Here is a 15747-nt window from a genome sequence, read left to right on the forward strand (position 1 = left end):
ATATGGTGGGCTTTTCTAAAGGTATTTTTATTTTGTAAGTTTACATTACTTCAAGAAAAAGTCTTTCACTCTAACAGTAATTATAGCTACTGAAAACTTCTAAAGATCTTGTATCAATCTCGTATCAATCTACCAGGAGTCTTCAGTGCACTGATCTGTTCCAAAATACTACAGCACAGTGCATTAATTTAATTTTTAATCTTGAATGGAGTTGAACTGTACACTTCTGATTTTTCTGAACAAATTCTAGTCCTGAGATTTAAAGTCAATACTAAGTGAAGTTATGTTAATTTTGTTGTAACTGCATTTGTTTGTCGTAACAAAATGGATATATTTTTATTACAATTTTAATATTTGGTATTTTTTAGTATAAAATGTTGCTAAAGAACAGCATAAGTCTAATCAGTTTTGATCTTTGAGTTTTTATACTGTTAATAGTGTATACCAACAGCAGCATTAAATCAGTGTCATGTTTCTGTTTTCCACTTGTAAAACATACAGACCTCTATCTAGTCTTATTTTCCAAGAGAAATCAAAGAGCTTTATCATAACTGCCCTTGTAATATCAGGAAGCAGAGGTGTTAAAAGTGGTTTATTGTGTGTGTGAGTGCTGTGATAGTACTACACTCCTAGTTTGAATGTGATATTCAGAAAATTTGATTTCTAAAAAGTGCCAGTCATTTACTTTGAGTGGGAACCTCATACCCTATAAAACTTCTGTCTTAATTTCATCTGAAAATGAATTTCAATGTAACTTTACATCTGTTTAATTGCCTATAATTCTCTAGTCCATAAAGTGTCATCTACAAAGAACATGTGAGTTCCATTCTTACATTGATTCAGCTGTTAAAAGATGTTCCTCAGTAGTTGTTGTTAGCCTGTGGGCTGAGGGGTTTGGAGTTTTTTTTCTGAGCATACTGCAACATAAAGGATACTTCAGAAGAAGGTTGCTTTGATAGGGCTCCTCCAGAATGTTCACATTACTAGAACCCATATGAATCAAAATTCCTAGGAACTTGCCAAGAAGGTTTGAATCTAGAACTGAGGAAGGCTTTTCTTTCAAGAAGTCTTCGGGTAGTCTGAGGCTAGTTTGGCTTTCTTAGTTCTTCAGTCACTGAACGCTAACTTGAATAAATGCAATTGTATTTATTTTCTGTGCTAGTGAGGTGAAAATTTGCATGGAAGACTGGAGTTTCAGTTATTGGGAAAGATGTTAGCATCTTCAGTTATTGTGGTAAATGGAAATGGACTGGTATTCATTAAACAAAACTGCTAATGATGCATGGATTTTTTCAGTAGTAAGAAATGTGTTCGTTTACTACTTCTGTTTTTCTTCTCAAGTAATTTCAAACTAAATTGACTTTCAAAGTGTACCTAAAGGACGCATTCTCCATCTATATTTTTGTTTGGTTTCTTTGCACTCAAAAGTTCTTGTTACTGCTTCCTGTTGGCATAAGATCACATTCCCACTAAAGAAACTTCAAGGTCTTGATAAATGTCGTTAACTTCCACTGGTTGAGTAGAAGGGTATTTCATGTGAAAATCTAACAAAATATTTGGAGATGATTGTGGAGGACAAATGCTAGATGTCCATAGAAGAACTTTTGTTGCACTTCTGAAATTGATTGGATTTTGGTATCTTCTGTGCTAACATGCTTAACACTGCAACCTGCAGCATGCTTGACCCAATCCAGCAAAGACTTCAAGCAGTGCTTGATTTTTAGTCTCCTTGTATCCTCATGTTTCCCTGCCAATGAAATGAAATCTGCAATTTTTCATTAGCATGCTGGAGAGTCAATATTCAGAGAGAATTATAATCAAGAATCAGTTTTGTATGCACCTCTGGAATGAGAAGAGTCATGCAGCCTGGGTTTGAACTTCTAAATCTCATTCCTAATTATGTCGTCATTGGTATAACACTAATCTCAGATTTTTGGGTCTGATCTGTGTTCCTCAGTTACATTCCTGAAATTTTGAAAGATTGATTTGACATTTGCTCATGAGTGCATTGTAGACAACCACCATTAAAACTGTATGCTTTGTTTATAGCACAGAGGAATAAAATAGTCAAGTATTGAACTGTGTTGAAAGCTTTTGAATTTAAAAATGAATAAAAGTAACTAAGATTAGTTTTTATTGCTTAAGCCATATAAAATGTAAATGTATCCTAAATCTTAAGTTAAAAGAATTTAAAATGCTTGCAGTGCAAATTCAAGGTGCTGATATGAACATGAATATTAAAGCCTGGAAAAGCCAAACGTGGTTTACCCCATTGACATATATAATGAATTATATGTATTAATTAGACAATGCCATAAGTATTTTGCCATACAGTATTAGTTTTAAAGTTTGAAATTTATACTGACTTTGAAGATTCTCAGCTTTTAGATTGTTGTATTAAACTGGGAAAATAACTAACTTTTTTCTTTTAACAGAAATTGAAAAATTCCAAAAAGGAGAAGGAAAGGAAGAAGAAAAGTATATTGATGTAGTCATCAATAAAAATATGAAGTTGGGACAAAAAGTTTTGATTCCAGTAAAACAATTCCCTAAGGTAAGCCCAATTTTCATACTTGATTAATCTAAGTGCTTATAAAAATATTCCACTAGTATCTTAATTAGTTTAACTGTTACATTTAAAAATATTAATAATCTTCACTGTTGCTGTTCTGCAGCCTCTTCTATAGAAGTTCTAAGGTAGGAATGGTTGTTGTTGGGATAAACATGTAGGAAGAGTGGTGCCAGTCACAAAAAACAGTATGTTGAGAACAAATAATAAATGTATCATGTTTTCAGGATAGCAGGATCTTCCTCTTCAGAATATCAACAGGAATGAAATATATTTAAGTTGACTCTGATGCCAGGCTTTGAAACTTATTATATGTAGAAGTGCAGCTTAAAATGCAGCATTAAAGAACTCACTGTGTAAATTTTTTCTTGTGATCCTCTTATGCTTCAGCCATTGTTAGTCTTAAATCAGTTATATCTGCACTACTAAATTATGCAGTCTATTCTGGAGGGGCAGGGAATGTTTTGTTAATATCTTTGACCACCATGAATTCTTAACAATTCTTTACTGCCAAGTGTCCTGCACTAAAATATTGCTACCTGGAAGCATTTATTCAACATTCAATAGGCTGTGGAACTTTATTCTTTTGGTCCCTTTTTAAAGTTTAAGGTTAATGTTACAGAAATCAGATTAGCATTTTTTAATTTGTTTGAAATGGCTTTTTCTCCTCCTAGAACCTTCAAGACTGCTTCTGTTTCTGCTCATGGAGGAAAGGAAATCTTTCACTCCTTCCTCCATTTCTTTAGGAAGACTTTTTCTAAATATTCTCACACTATCAGTGTCTTTCTCACAAGACTAGGCTGGATAACTTGCAGGGATTGCTTCACTGCTGCTCAAAGTTTCATGAAATACTGCTTTGGCGAATTCAAGGCTGCATACCATTTACATGTGGGCACCTCTTTGGAGCTCTGACTTAAGTCATCTTTATGACTGGGAAGAGCTATATACAAACATACAGGAACATGAAGATGGGAAGGTAAAAGGGAAAGCTTACATTGTCAGTGTTTGTAATCAGGATGTTTTTCTTATAGATATGGAGATGTAGGTATTTCAGCTCAAGGGGAAGAAAGGCAAAGTGGGTATTAAAAAGGGAAAACAGTGGCTTTTGAAAGATGCTTTTTCTTTACGTAGTGTCAACTTTCTTTAAAGGACTGAACACTGAAATTCTTATTTAGAATAGTAGGAAAGCTCTTGCCATATTTTGAATGGGCAGGTATGCTCTGCTGATTGCTCAGTAGTTCTGTTCCATGAAGACAGTCTTTGACTGAGGTAGAATAAAGCCTGGTATGTGCTATAGGAAGAAACCTGAATTTATATCCAGATAGAGCTTTGATGTAATCCTGCATGTCTGTTTAGACCACCAGGATCCAGGGGGCACAGAGTACAACTGCTGTACAGAATAGACATGCCATGAGAGTTCCTGTCTCTCCATTAGGGCTTTCTCCACAGAAAGCAGAATACTAGTATCTCTACTCACACAAATCTCCCTTCTGCCAGAGTGAATAAAATCCTGGGTGTTTTCTATTTAAGAATATTTCTACCCCAACATAGGGGGTGCTCAATTTTTCTAAGAAATCTCCATTCTGTTACATATAGATGGATATTTATGTTAAAGCTTACTCATTAAAGATTCTGTATAGTCAAAAGGAACTAAAATTTCTCACTGTATAGGAGTAGCCTGGGAGGTGAGTGTGAATTCAGACTTATGACAGGTATTCTTGATCTCTGAAAAATACCCACCCTAAACCACAAGCAGTCACAGCAGTTTAGTATCACTTGTTTACTAGAACCGGGCTTGTGGTTTTATTTGAGATCTAATAAATTTAAATACATTGTATGAAGTGACATAGCTTCAAGATGGCAAACTGAGAGCCTTATCCTGGCATACTCTAGTCTGCAGTGAGTGACATGAGTTTTGAATGCCTGTACACAGTGTAACAAAGTCTTTTTGCATCCTAATGTTTGCTCTAACAGGAAGGCACTCTTCCTGTTAGGTGTGTTCATAGGACGGCTCAGAAATTAGGGATGATTTGTCAAGTCTTTTGAGGTAGATATGGAATTATTCCAGTCATCTTGGTTTCACTGAGCTGGATTTAGAGTGCATGTGTTGTATATTCAGATTCTGCCGAACTTAAGCAGGAAGTATTATGTGGTGCTTATAAAACCTGAAATGATGCTTCATGTAAATGCTTTATGCCTCTATGCTGTTTGCTTCTGTGCATGTATGCAGTTTCCTAGATCATTTTGCTTACATGAGGAATTAGTATTAGTGCAAATATGTCATCTGTAGAAGGTGCAAAGTGGTAGTTCCTCAGGAAAATGGTTAAAAGATCTGGTTCTGATATATGAGCAATTGTCTCCTTTCTGCTGATCAGGGTTGGTGACAAGTGCTTCAGAAGAATGAAACTTAAGTCTTAAATATGGATTAAATCTGTGGAAAAAGTCTTCTGCATGTGAATATTGAATTTAGAGCAGTTCTCCTAGCAAGCTGGCATCTGTTTCTATATGCCTGCAGTCCACACTAATGCTGTTAGCTATTGTGCAACATCCTGAACAAAAAGATACCTCCAGTCTTTCAGGAGATGTATTCTTTTTGATGTTAGTGAACCGAGAATCTGCTGTTTGAAGCTGACCAAGTCACTACAATAATTAAATCTGTCAAACTAGCATTGGGGTACCAGTTTGGGTTGAATCTGGCAAACTTGGGTATCAGAAAGTGGTGAGGAAAAGCTAGGTTTGCTTCAACTTCATGAATAGAATAGTGCTTCCCCAAATAAATGATCCTGCTTTTAAACAGGATCAAAAAGGCAAGTTACTAAAGCTATTACATCTTTAACAGGGTTTAATATCTGAAAATGAAACTAAGTACAAATATAAGTGATTCTGTTAGCAGAAACTATTCCATTGTTTATATTTGCCAGTGATGACTCTGGCAAGTAAAGATGCCTCTGCTGTTTAAGTATATAGATAGGATTAATGAAAATTTTTTTTGTGATAAATAAGGTCTCTGGACCAAAACAGCCCCACAGTGCACTACCCCCATTCAGACAGCTTACTAGACCTGACAGGGGGTTAACTAAGTTTCCTTTAAGTATTTCATTGCCCTTTCCCTCTTTAAAACTTCTCTCTAACTCTGACTCCTTGAATAAATCATAATAACCTTAACACGGGTCAGGCACTCCTAGCTCTGATCTGATCAGCCTGGCATTGTAATGCCTGCTCACATTACCTGTCCTGTCAGATACATTCTCACGGGCTTATAGCTGGGTCCTGTGCAAATTCAGCCTCATTACCTCTGACAGCCCTGGAAGGTGACAGGTTAACTGCAGCAGAAAGCTATTCAACTGAAGTTCAGAGCAGCTGGGTTTCTCTTGGAAAGGAATCTGGTAGACCTCAGATTCAAAAATACCTCAAAAATTCAAAAGCTTATTTGAGTATCTCTGCTCTCCCTGAAAGAACCTTATGAGTTTCTAGTCTTCTGCTTAGTGTGCAAACAGTTGAGTCTTTGTGATTATGTGCTTAACTTGCCTCCTACCTAACAGCTCTTGGTTGCTTCTGTGATGCTATATATTTATATCCTTTTGCTGGGACCTTTTGTCTTGCTCAAACCATGGCAGTGTTAACAGGCCTAATATCTTATGCCAGAGCTAGTTCATGTAAATTTTTTTGTCTGGACCTTGACAGAAGGTGATAGAATAACCAAGACAGCCTGAATTTTGTCTGCTTTATGAAATAATCTGTTAAGATAGTTAGTCCCAGGAGTTATGTTCAGTTTCTGCTTGAGGCTGGTTGTGCATTTGAATTAATTTCTTCATTTGTGTTCTCTACAGACTCCTGTACACTTTAAAAAAACCCCTGATTTAATATGTCTTGATATGGTGACAGATAGTCTTGTTGGGTAAGAAGAAACCTGGTGGAAACTCCTCTATGGATTGTAGATCCAGTCAAGTCTTCTCAAAATCCAATTGTATGCAGTCTTGTTATGAATTTTTCAGGTTAGTCCAGCTCTACAGATTGCTTTGAGAAGTCTGAATTGCTGTGATATGGAAATTAATCTGAGGTATTTAGGTGAGGCCTGAATATGCTTTGGTAATGTTCCCTGCGGTCCTATTGTAACTGGGACATGTGCTACAAGCGAGGATTAGGGAGGTCAGGGCTTTTATGCAACCTTATAGGAAAAGGGCCAACTTTTTGAGGTAGGATTCTGTTCTAAATCAAGTTACCTGTGGGTAGGAGTCCACATAGATGCTGTATGTCTAAACTGCAGTTAGTGGAATGAGATCTTGTCAGCTTAGGCAATGGAGTTCAGGGTGATTTAATGCACCTTGCTATTTGAGCAGCTGAATTCCTCAACTGTGTCTAGGTCAAGTGTGAAATGTGACCCTTAAACCTGTACTTCTGTTGCATTTCATGCTTCAAAATCTTCAAACCTGTACAGCCTTAAAGACAGAAAAAGTGAGCTGGCCATGGAAGATCATAATGTGGTTGTCATGAAGGGACTCTCTATATCTGTCTTAACACTACTATGAAATGCCAGCATGTGTGAAAGGTGTTTCATAGCTTAGTATAAATGAGGCAGGAGCGTGTTATCTCCCTCCCACGCGTTTAATGAATATGCATGGTGAAGTAGTATAGTCTCAAACCTGATTTTGCTTTGACAGTTTAGTGAACTCAAGTGTTCTGAATTCAGAGAAGAAAAATCTTCCATGGAAGATAAATGGGATGATGTTGGTTTTTCCATGAGGTGGATCAAAACTATGGGAACAACTATTTCCGTTTTGTGACAGGCTACCATTTTAAAAATTGCTCATAGAACTACACTTAAATACTGGGTAAATCTCAAGTCAGTAAAAAATGGTCTGTGGTGTGTTCTCCGAAGTGATACTTTAAATACAAATTCTCAAAAGACTGACTTATGGAACTGGTATCCATTTAAGCCTTTCAGCTCAACATTTAAAGTGAAAATATCTATTTTAAAATGTAATTGTCAGTACAGTATATCTGCAGTTGTTACATAAAGTCATGGAGAGATTAATATTTTAATCACATGACTAGTTAGAAAACAATTTTTCATAATAGCTTAGCTCTAAGGATTCCTTAGAGTAGAAATAAGAAAATGTGGTTGTACAACCATAAGTGACATGGAAGAACAAGCATCAAATATAATCCCAGGGATAATTTTTGAGCAACTTTATAGTCATTGACCAAGCTTTGTTGTGAATAAATGTTTAAAGACCTATTACTGTGTTGTATGAAGGAGAGAGTAGTTTGATGTGGTACAACATAGATGATTGAAGTTATTTACCTTTCTGTAGAAAACTTATTTTCTCCAATGAGTAAGAAAAATCTTGATGTCTTCCTGGTTTCAGATCATTGAAAGGGAAAGTGCTCTGAATCTAAAATTAACTATTTTTTCTAGTCACCCTATCACAGAGAAACCATTGCAGAAAACTAATATGCCAAGAAAGCTGTCTATGGCTTTAATGACAATGGCTTACTTAGAGCTTTGCAGGAAAGCATTTGGTCAAGTGTTTATACTTTCACTAAGCATTTTAAGCTGGATGAACCATTCTTAGCAGACTTGCCTTGGTGGGGATAAACAAGGATTACTTTTTCTATTATATCCCTCTTTCTGTAATATATACACTTAAAAATGCTGTAGCATTGGCATTAATTCGTTTTTTGCTGAAATTCATATAGTAGATCAAATGCTTATGAAGAGAATGTCTCACTTGTATGCTCTTTGTATCTGTGTTTTCTCAAGAACTGTTTTCAGGGAATATTTTCATGCAGGGATCTGGTAAGGAAATAAATCTCTAGATAACTGATAAAGTTATACTTTCGTTTGGCGATTCTGAAGAAACGGGTGTTAAGAAGTGATGTCCATAATCTCCATTGTACTCTATCTGCAAAAATGCTTAAAATGAGGATTTTTGAATATTTAGAGAAGAAACAATTTTCAAGCAAAAACCTGAATACTGATTAATTTTTTCTGTTGGGATAGATTTTTTCCTATTAAAAATGTATTTTAAATTGGAGGTTTTTAGTTACACAGCACCTCAAGGTACTCTGTAAACAAATACATGCTTTCAGTATAGTTAATCAATACTTTTGGGCTAGTAGACACCATGGCCCAAGGGATAGAATCCCATATCTGAGGAATTTGAGAAGCTGTTGCACTTCATGGTGTATCTTTACCCACAAACTAAACCGGTTGTGTAGATATAGGAGGATATGCTTTCAGTGATCACAGGTTTTAGGAAGTAAGAACATGCCTTAAATCTTGCATCCTTTTGCTCAAACAAATGTATACCTGGTGATACTTTGTAATGATGTAAGACTACAGAGGGTGCCATTTATCACTCAATACTGAAGTGTTACTTGGCTTGAACCGTAGCTGAGGTAACAATTTTTCCTGTCTTCTCCAATTGTTGTCTCCTAGGTCTGTTAATCTGAATCTTGATACTGTTTTTGCAAAGGTGCCTTAAGTGTTTTGCTGTAATTTTGTTTGAGGTACCATATTTGGCATATCTTTCAGAGCTGGTCTGGAAGCAACTTTGAGTTGAACTCTTCTGTTTTATATACCATCATCCATAATATCCTGATTCTTACCTAAGACATCAGAAACTGTCTTAATGTAGGGACAATCCTTGATTTAACATGGGTGACTCATACAGTGTAGAATAACATTCATGTCTGGCTCTTCAGAGTTCAGTTATCCTGTAGAACTGTGAATATGGCAATAGATTCCAGAACAGCTTGCACTGGAAAGCAGTGTGACTGCTCTAATGTCAAGGTGAAGCTAGTGAACTTGAGGACAATTTTGGGTGTTTACAACAGTTTGGATATGATCATGCTGTTCTAGGGAGAAGAGTGAGTGAAGAGGGGAGTCTGGCATACCTGATTCTGAGCCAGAGCTAGTGAATGTGACTGATCTGACTTGTATAGAGCTCCTCAGATGTTTTTGTTACTATCTATTTTGTTACTACTATCTATGTTTTGTTCTCTAATTCAGAGATAGTTCATAAGCTTGAGCTCAATACTAGACCTGATTTTTTTTTTGTTCTTGTGCTCTTGGACAAATAAACTCTAAATGTGATACATGGGTAGCACCTATGAAACTTGAACATAAGCCATCTTGTGTAAGAGCTAACTTGGATCCGCCAGGCTTATTTGCTTCTGTTTCACCAGCAGATAGGCTGGGCTTGTTAGTTTTGTAATGAAAACTTGTCTTACTGTGTGGAGGTTTTGTACCTCTAGGTCTTAACTTCTACTCTTTGATTGCTAGGGATAGAGGTATGATAGTAACTTAGTGACTGATACCTTTCTGAGTGTTTCTATATCTCTGAAATATTTCAAAATAAACCTTTGCTGATCAGATGTTTCCAGTTTGTTGTAAAAAATAAACCAGTAGTTCAAATGAAATCCAGTACCTGTTCAAAGTAAATAATCTATTTTCTACTGAAAGGATTTGTTCAATATTATAAATGGGTTTTACTTATGGAATAATCAACTGAAATGTTCAAAAGCTTTTTAGCTTATGTGGGAGCAAAAAGGCTTTGGGACTGCATTGTAAGCTGTTTTTTAGTAACATTCAATGTATGTTCTGTTTTTAAGCTACATCTAGAGGTACTGTGCTTTCAAATCAGCAGAATATTTCAGACTTGCAGCACAGGTTTCTTATGCTTCAGACTTGTCAGATCTAATATTTGGAGCCTCGGTGCACAGAAAAGAATAGTTCAGTGGATCTCAGATACAGTTAATACATTTTCATGTTCATTAAATGTGTTGCTGAGAGCATGTTGTCTGTGTAGCTACTTGTATAGCTACCATAATGTCTAGCTTCAACACCAGATATTTTTGGTTTTGAGAAGAGGATGAATTTTGGTGGTATTAAATTTTTGCAGGTCAAGTTTCAGATACATGCAACTTACTAAAGTATTTGGCTTTAATTAAAATAAAAATACAGCTGGAGTAAACAAATGCGCTTTGGAACACAAGTCTTCTCTGAGCACTGAAGCCTTTTATTTACTTTGATTATGTACAAAGTGGATTTCACTTTTGTAGCAGGTATGCACTTCCATTTGTTATGATTTGTAGTTTGTATTTTAATTGTCAGGTAGTTGTTTGTTCCAGTTAGGAAGTGATATTCAGAGCTATGCATTGCTTAGTTAAATACATGCTTGCCTATTCCTAAATAGCAGTCAAAAATTGAGTAAAATTTTATCTGAATATTTTAACTAAATTACTGCTAGAAATGTAGACTGTATCAGACTGCAGGTACTCAACATTCTGAAATTTCAGCATACTTCACTGTAAATGGAAAATATCTCATTTTAAATGTATGCAGTGTTTATTTTTGTTCCTAATGTAACTTACAAGGCTATTTTAAAGTAAACATAAGTAATCTTAAGTAATGCTTGAAAAATTGATGTGGTATTACACTATATGAAAGCTTTCACTTGAGCTTAACTGCAAAGTCCCTGTTCATAAGTAATGATCCTTTATTTAAGGAAACTGTTGACAAGGAGTTATTGACTTCTGGAAGTTCAGACTTGTTATGAATTGTTTCAATTTGCTTGCTTTCCTTGCAGTTGCACCTCCAGAAACAATAAAAACAGAAGTCCAAGTTGGAAGGGACCTCTAGAGAATATCTGGTCCAACCTTCTGTTGAAATCATGACTGTAAATTGGATTACACGAGGCCCTGTCAGTGGCCCTGAATCCTGAATATTCTCAGCAAGGGAGATTTCTACTGTTTCTCTGGGCAGCCTATTTCTGATGAATATTCTCCTTGGCTGTATCTTAGGACCTATAAGAAAGAAAAAAAAAAGCGATATACCTAATAAAACAAACTTAAATTGCCTGATGATTTCTTGAGATTTGGCCTGATAATTTCAGAAAAGACTACTTCATGCAAGGCCTTAAATTCAATAGCTTCTGTGGACTATAGTCAGTCATAAGCAATTTGCTCAATTGTATCTTAGGTGTAACTCAGGTCTACATTGGGAGTTGAACTTGCAAGTACTAAGGGGAATAAAAGCCTACTAAATATGAAAATATAATTTTATTGCTTGCATTTCTTTTTGTCCAAAGCTGAAGTAGGTGAACTGGAGCTGTAGACTTTCTGCATTATAGGGTGACTACAGCTGGGCCTTTATTCTGTCAGCCCTTCCAATGTAGAAACAAAGGATTTTGAGCTGCTACTACCCCATTCTTAAGTGTTTTCGCAATCCTCTAGAGAAATAGGGAGGGAGATCAAAGCAGCCCATCTTGGCCCTTTCGTGACACAGTAGTAGGGGAACAGTCAAAGAACTTACAAATGGTTTCATAAATTTGAGGCCACAAAAAAGTAGTTTAAGCTGGTTGGCTTTCTAGTGTCACTATATTTTACTTGTGCCTAAAACTACATTATTGTTAATGTGATTGTGTCACTTTAGATTCCAACAGTGCAAATATCCTGGTTTTACAGAGTTTCATTGGGGATAGTAAATATTCCTGAACAGTAGTTTGTTGATAAATGATCTCTATTGCAGTGTTACTTTGACAGGAATTGTGGTGGGTTGACATTTACTGGCTGCCAGGTGCCCACCAAGCTGCTCTATCACTCCCTGCCCCTCAACAGGATGAGGGGAGAAAGTAAGATGAAAAGCTTGTGGGTTGAGATAAGGAGAGGGAGATCACCCACCAGTCAGTCATGGGCAAAACATTTTTGACTTGAAGACAAATTTATTGCCAATTGTAACAGAACACTAGTGAGAAATAAAACAAAACTGAAACTACCTTTCCTATCCCCACCCCTGCCTTCTTTCTGGGTTCAACTTCACTTCTGACTCTTCTACGTTCTTCCCTCAAGTGGCTCAGAGGAATAGGGAATGGGGGTTGTGGTCAGTTCATAACACTTTGCCTTTGCTGCTCCTTTCTCTTCTGCTTCAGCCTGGGGTTCCTCCCTCAGGATACAATAGTTCACAAACTCCTCCATTGTGGGTCCTTCCCATGGGCCGCAGTTCAAGAACTGCTCCAGTGTGTGTCCTCTGTGGGGTCACAGGTCCTGCCAGAAAATCTGCTCTTGCATGGGTTCTTTTCCACAGGCCAGAGCTCCTGCCAGGAGCCTGCTCCAGCATGGGTTCTCCATGAGCTGCAGCTTCCTTCAGGACACATCCAGCTGCTCTGGTGTGGGGTCCTCCCTGGGCTGCAGGTGGAGATCTGCTCCACTGTGGACCTCCATGGGCTGCAGGGACAGCCTGCCTCACCAGGGTCTTCTCCAGAGGCTGTAGGGGAATCTCTGCTGCAGTGCCTGGAGCACCTCCTCCCCCTTCTCTGCTGACCTTGGTGTCTACAGGGCTGTTTCTCTCATGTTTTCTCACTTGTCAACTTCATAGCGGTTTTACCCTTAAATATGTTGTCATGTAGGTGCTATGCTGCTGATGGGCTAAGCTTTGGGCAGTGGTGGGTCTGTCTTGGAGCTAACTCTAGCCAACATGGGGGCAGCTTCTGGCATCTTCTCATAGAAGTCACCCCTGCAGCCTCCTGCTACCAAAACTTTGCCATATAAATCCAATACAGGAATAAATTATTACTTTCAGGAAGTGTTTACACCATTCCATACCAACTTCCAAGTGTAGCTTATGTGTATCAGCTCTTGTTTGTGATTTTCCCTGCCTTCCCCCCAACTAAATTAGTTCTCTGCATAATTAAAGTGAATCCTCAAGTCTTCCTTGTAACTGTCCTTCAAATTTTTTATATATATAATTTTACATATACCTTACAGAATACACTGCAGTGATATAAGAAAGTGGACTGCTGAATGTATACAGCTTTTCTCCTGGTATATGTAACTGGGAATATATGCCCTATGGAGCAGTGCTTGTGAGAAGTTTCACACCTCCTGGCTCTCTTAAGTCCAGTTTTGTGTCTTTGAAATGAGAATAGGGAGATTCTCCCTTTTTCTTTTCCTTTGTTATGAATGGATTTTTTGATACCTGTTTTCCTTAGCCTACTTTACCTCTGAAGAACCTTTTGGGCTGTATGTTTTGGTGTTTTCTATGGATGGAAATGGTTGTGTTTTGTCTGTCTTTATTTTTGCGGCTTACCACTTTCTTCTCCCTAGTTATCTTAAAATTATAATGCCATGGTTATGAACCCCAACTGCGTTTGGTAAACTTCAGTGATAATGGGGTTTGAGTGGCAGTTGAGAAGATCTTACATGTTGATTCTGGTTTGGCACTGGATTTATATGCTTATGTTCTCTGCTTGTTTCTGTGTTTTAGTGTAGGGTATATTGCATGGGTTACTTCATAAATCTTCAAGGCAAGAATAAGGCAAATGAGATATTATTTTTCTTCAGAGCTTTCATTGCTATTGTATCTGTGAGATTGCTGCCAGCTTTGTTTTTATGGTTATATACCTGGTAACAATTGTTAAAAAACTGAATTGCAGTTTGAGCACATCTGTTCTCAGTGTTGAATGGGATAAACTCAAAGTTCTCTTTATACTATTTGATTTCTTTGAGTTCAGATACTTCTGTGTTTCTGTTGACACCTGGTGGAGCCACTGATATGCTGTTAACTGTCCTACACCGTTGTACTTAATCAGTGTGTAATCTATGATCTAATGCTTGTTTGCACCTAGAAGAAAAAGTTGTTTCAGAAATATATTCCATTTTGCTTGTTTGTTTATGCTTAAAAATACAAAGAGCTTAATTTTTTTTGTTTTCTTACAGTTCAACTTTGTGGGAAAACTTTTGGGTCCACGTGGCAATTCTCTAAAGCGTTTACAGGAAGAAACACTGACAAAAATGTCTATTTTGGGAAAAGGTTCTATGAGGGACAAGACAAAGGTAAGACCTGAGTATGTTAGTGGAGTGTTTGATACCTTAATTTCATAATTTAATGTAATTTTGGGGGAGGTGTACAAACACTGTGACAAAAATTGGAGCAAACAAAAAGCATAGGAGAAACAAAGAGAAAAACAGCTGATGAAAGGAGACAAAATACGACCAGAAAAAAATTTCACAGCTAGGAGGACTTATGCAGCCTAAGCAGTTGACAAACTGCAATTGTTTCTATGGGCAGTACTTGGTTATAGTGTATGCATCCATTACAATAGCCAAAGTAGACAGCAGAAGAGAAACTTTTAGCTTGATAGGTGTTTGTACTAATCAGTTTCACTTCTTACTGAAATAAATCTCTGGCTAGACTTGTGGCAGATAAGTGTACATGAGTGAGGAGATGTCACTTGTCTGGTAAGCTGCATTTTTTTAATTGGAGCATTCCTAATGATGCAAATTAAAACACTGAACATATTTCTTGCTTGCAGCATACCATATAGGCCTCCAGTGAAATTTTTCTGTGGTTATGTAATCTGAAATGTAAAAATGCTATGTGCTATAAAGACTGATAATGGCATGTATATGGAAGAGTAAGTTAGAGGGCTGGTTACTGAATTTCCTAAACTATATATTTTTTAGCACATTTCTCCATCAGCGAAATATAAATGTTATGTGATTTACAGTATTTATCAAAAGCTTGATCAGAGCCTATAAATTACTTTATTCTGTGCAAATTAAGAGCTAGCTCTTCCTTTTAATTGCTTCTTGAAAAATATTTTTATTAAATATAACTTACATAAATGTAACTTATGTTTTTACAAATACATTCTCCTATAATAAAGGCTTGAAAATACGAGGGAACTTTTTAATGGGATCTGTTACATCATACATGATAATGCAAGTTTAAGATTTAAGCATTTCACAGTTAGTTATTAAAAACTACATTGCTAGTAACTTTAAGAAACACAACTAGTTCAACCAGAGAGGAAAGAAGAATATAAACTAAACTTGCTCTCAGCCAGGATGACAAAGTAAGTCTCCAAATTCTGTTTTAAATGACACTTGGTGAACTTTCTCAGTTCTTGTGGAATGTGTCAAACTTACATTCTTCTGTTGCTGCATTACATGTTTCCATATTAAAATATGATGTCTCATAGAGTAAGAAGGCCCCTGAGTTTTTATAATGGCTCTGCAGTATAAAAATTTCTATTAAAAGCAGAAGCTCATGCTGAAAAGTTCAGATCCTAACTTGAGTCTCAGAAGCCTGGGGAAGAGTCTTAAAGGTTTCTTTTTTGAATGATTTGAACTTCTCTTGTTTCCTTTGGTAATGAAGTAATTGTTCAAACTTT

The 15747-nt window shown here is 36.6% G+C and overlaps 1 protein-coding gene across 4 annotated transcripts in view; it reads left to right on the top strand.

Annotated features, from left to right (window-relative positions):
- Nucleotides 1–15747, top strand: part of KHDRBS3 (KH RNA binding domain containing, signal transduction associated 3) — a 101144-nt gene that overhangs the window by 26295 nt on the left and 59102 nt on the right. For all 4 annotated transcript variants that reach the window (XR_007508701.1, XR_007508707.1, XR_007508708.1 and 1 more), the window contains exons 2-3: nt 2436–2554; nt 14291–14407. Coding sequence is in view for 1 of the 4 variants with exons in the window: in XM_049821840.1 (XP_049677797.1) it covers nt 2436–2554; nt 14291–14407 (236 nt within the window). In the remaining 3 variants the exon portion in view is untranslated. The remainder of the gene's footprint in view (nt 1–2435; nt 2555–14290; nt 14408–15747) is intronic.

This window comes from Accipiter gentilis, chromosome 2 (genome assembly GCF_929443795.1).
Source record: "Accipiter gentilis chromosome 2, bAccGen1.1, whole genome shotgun sequence".
NCBI classification, from domain to species: Eukaryota; Metazoa; Chordata; class Aves; order Accipitriformes; family Accipitridae; genus Astur; species Astur gentilis.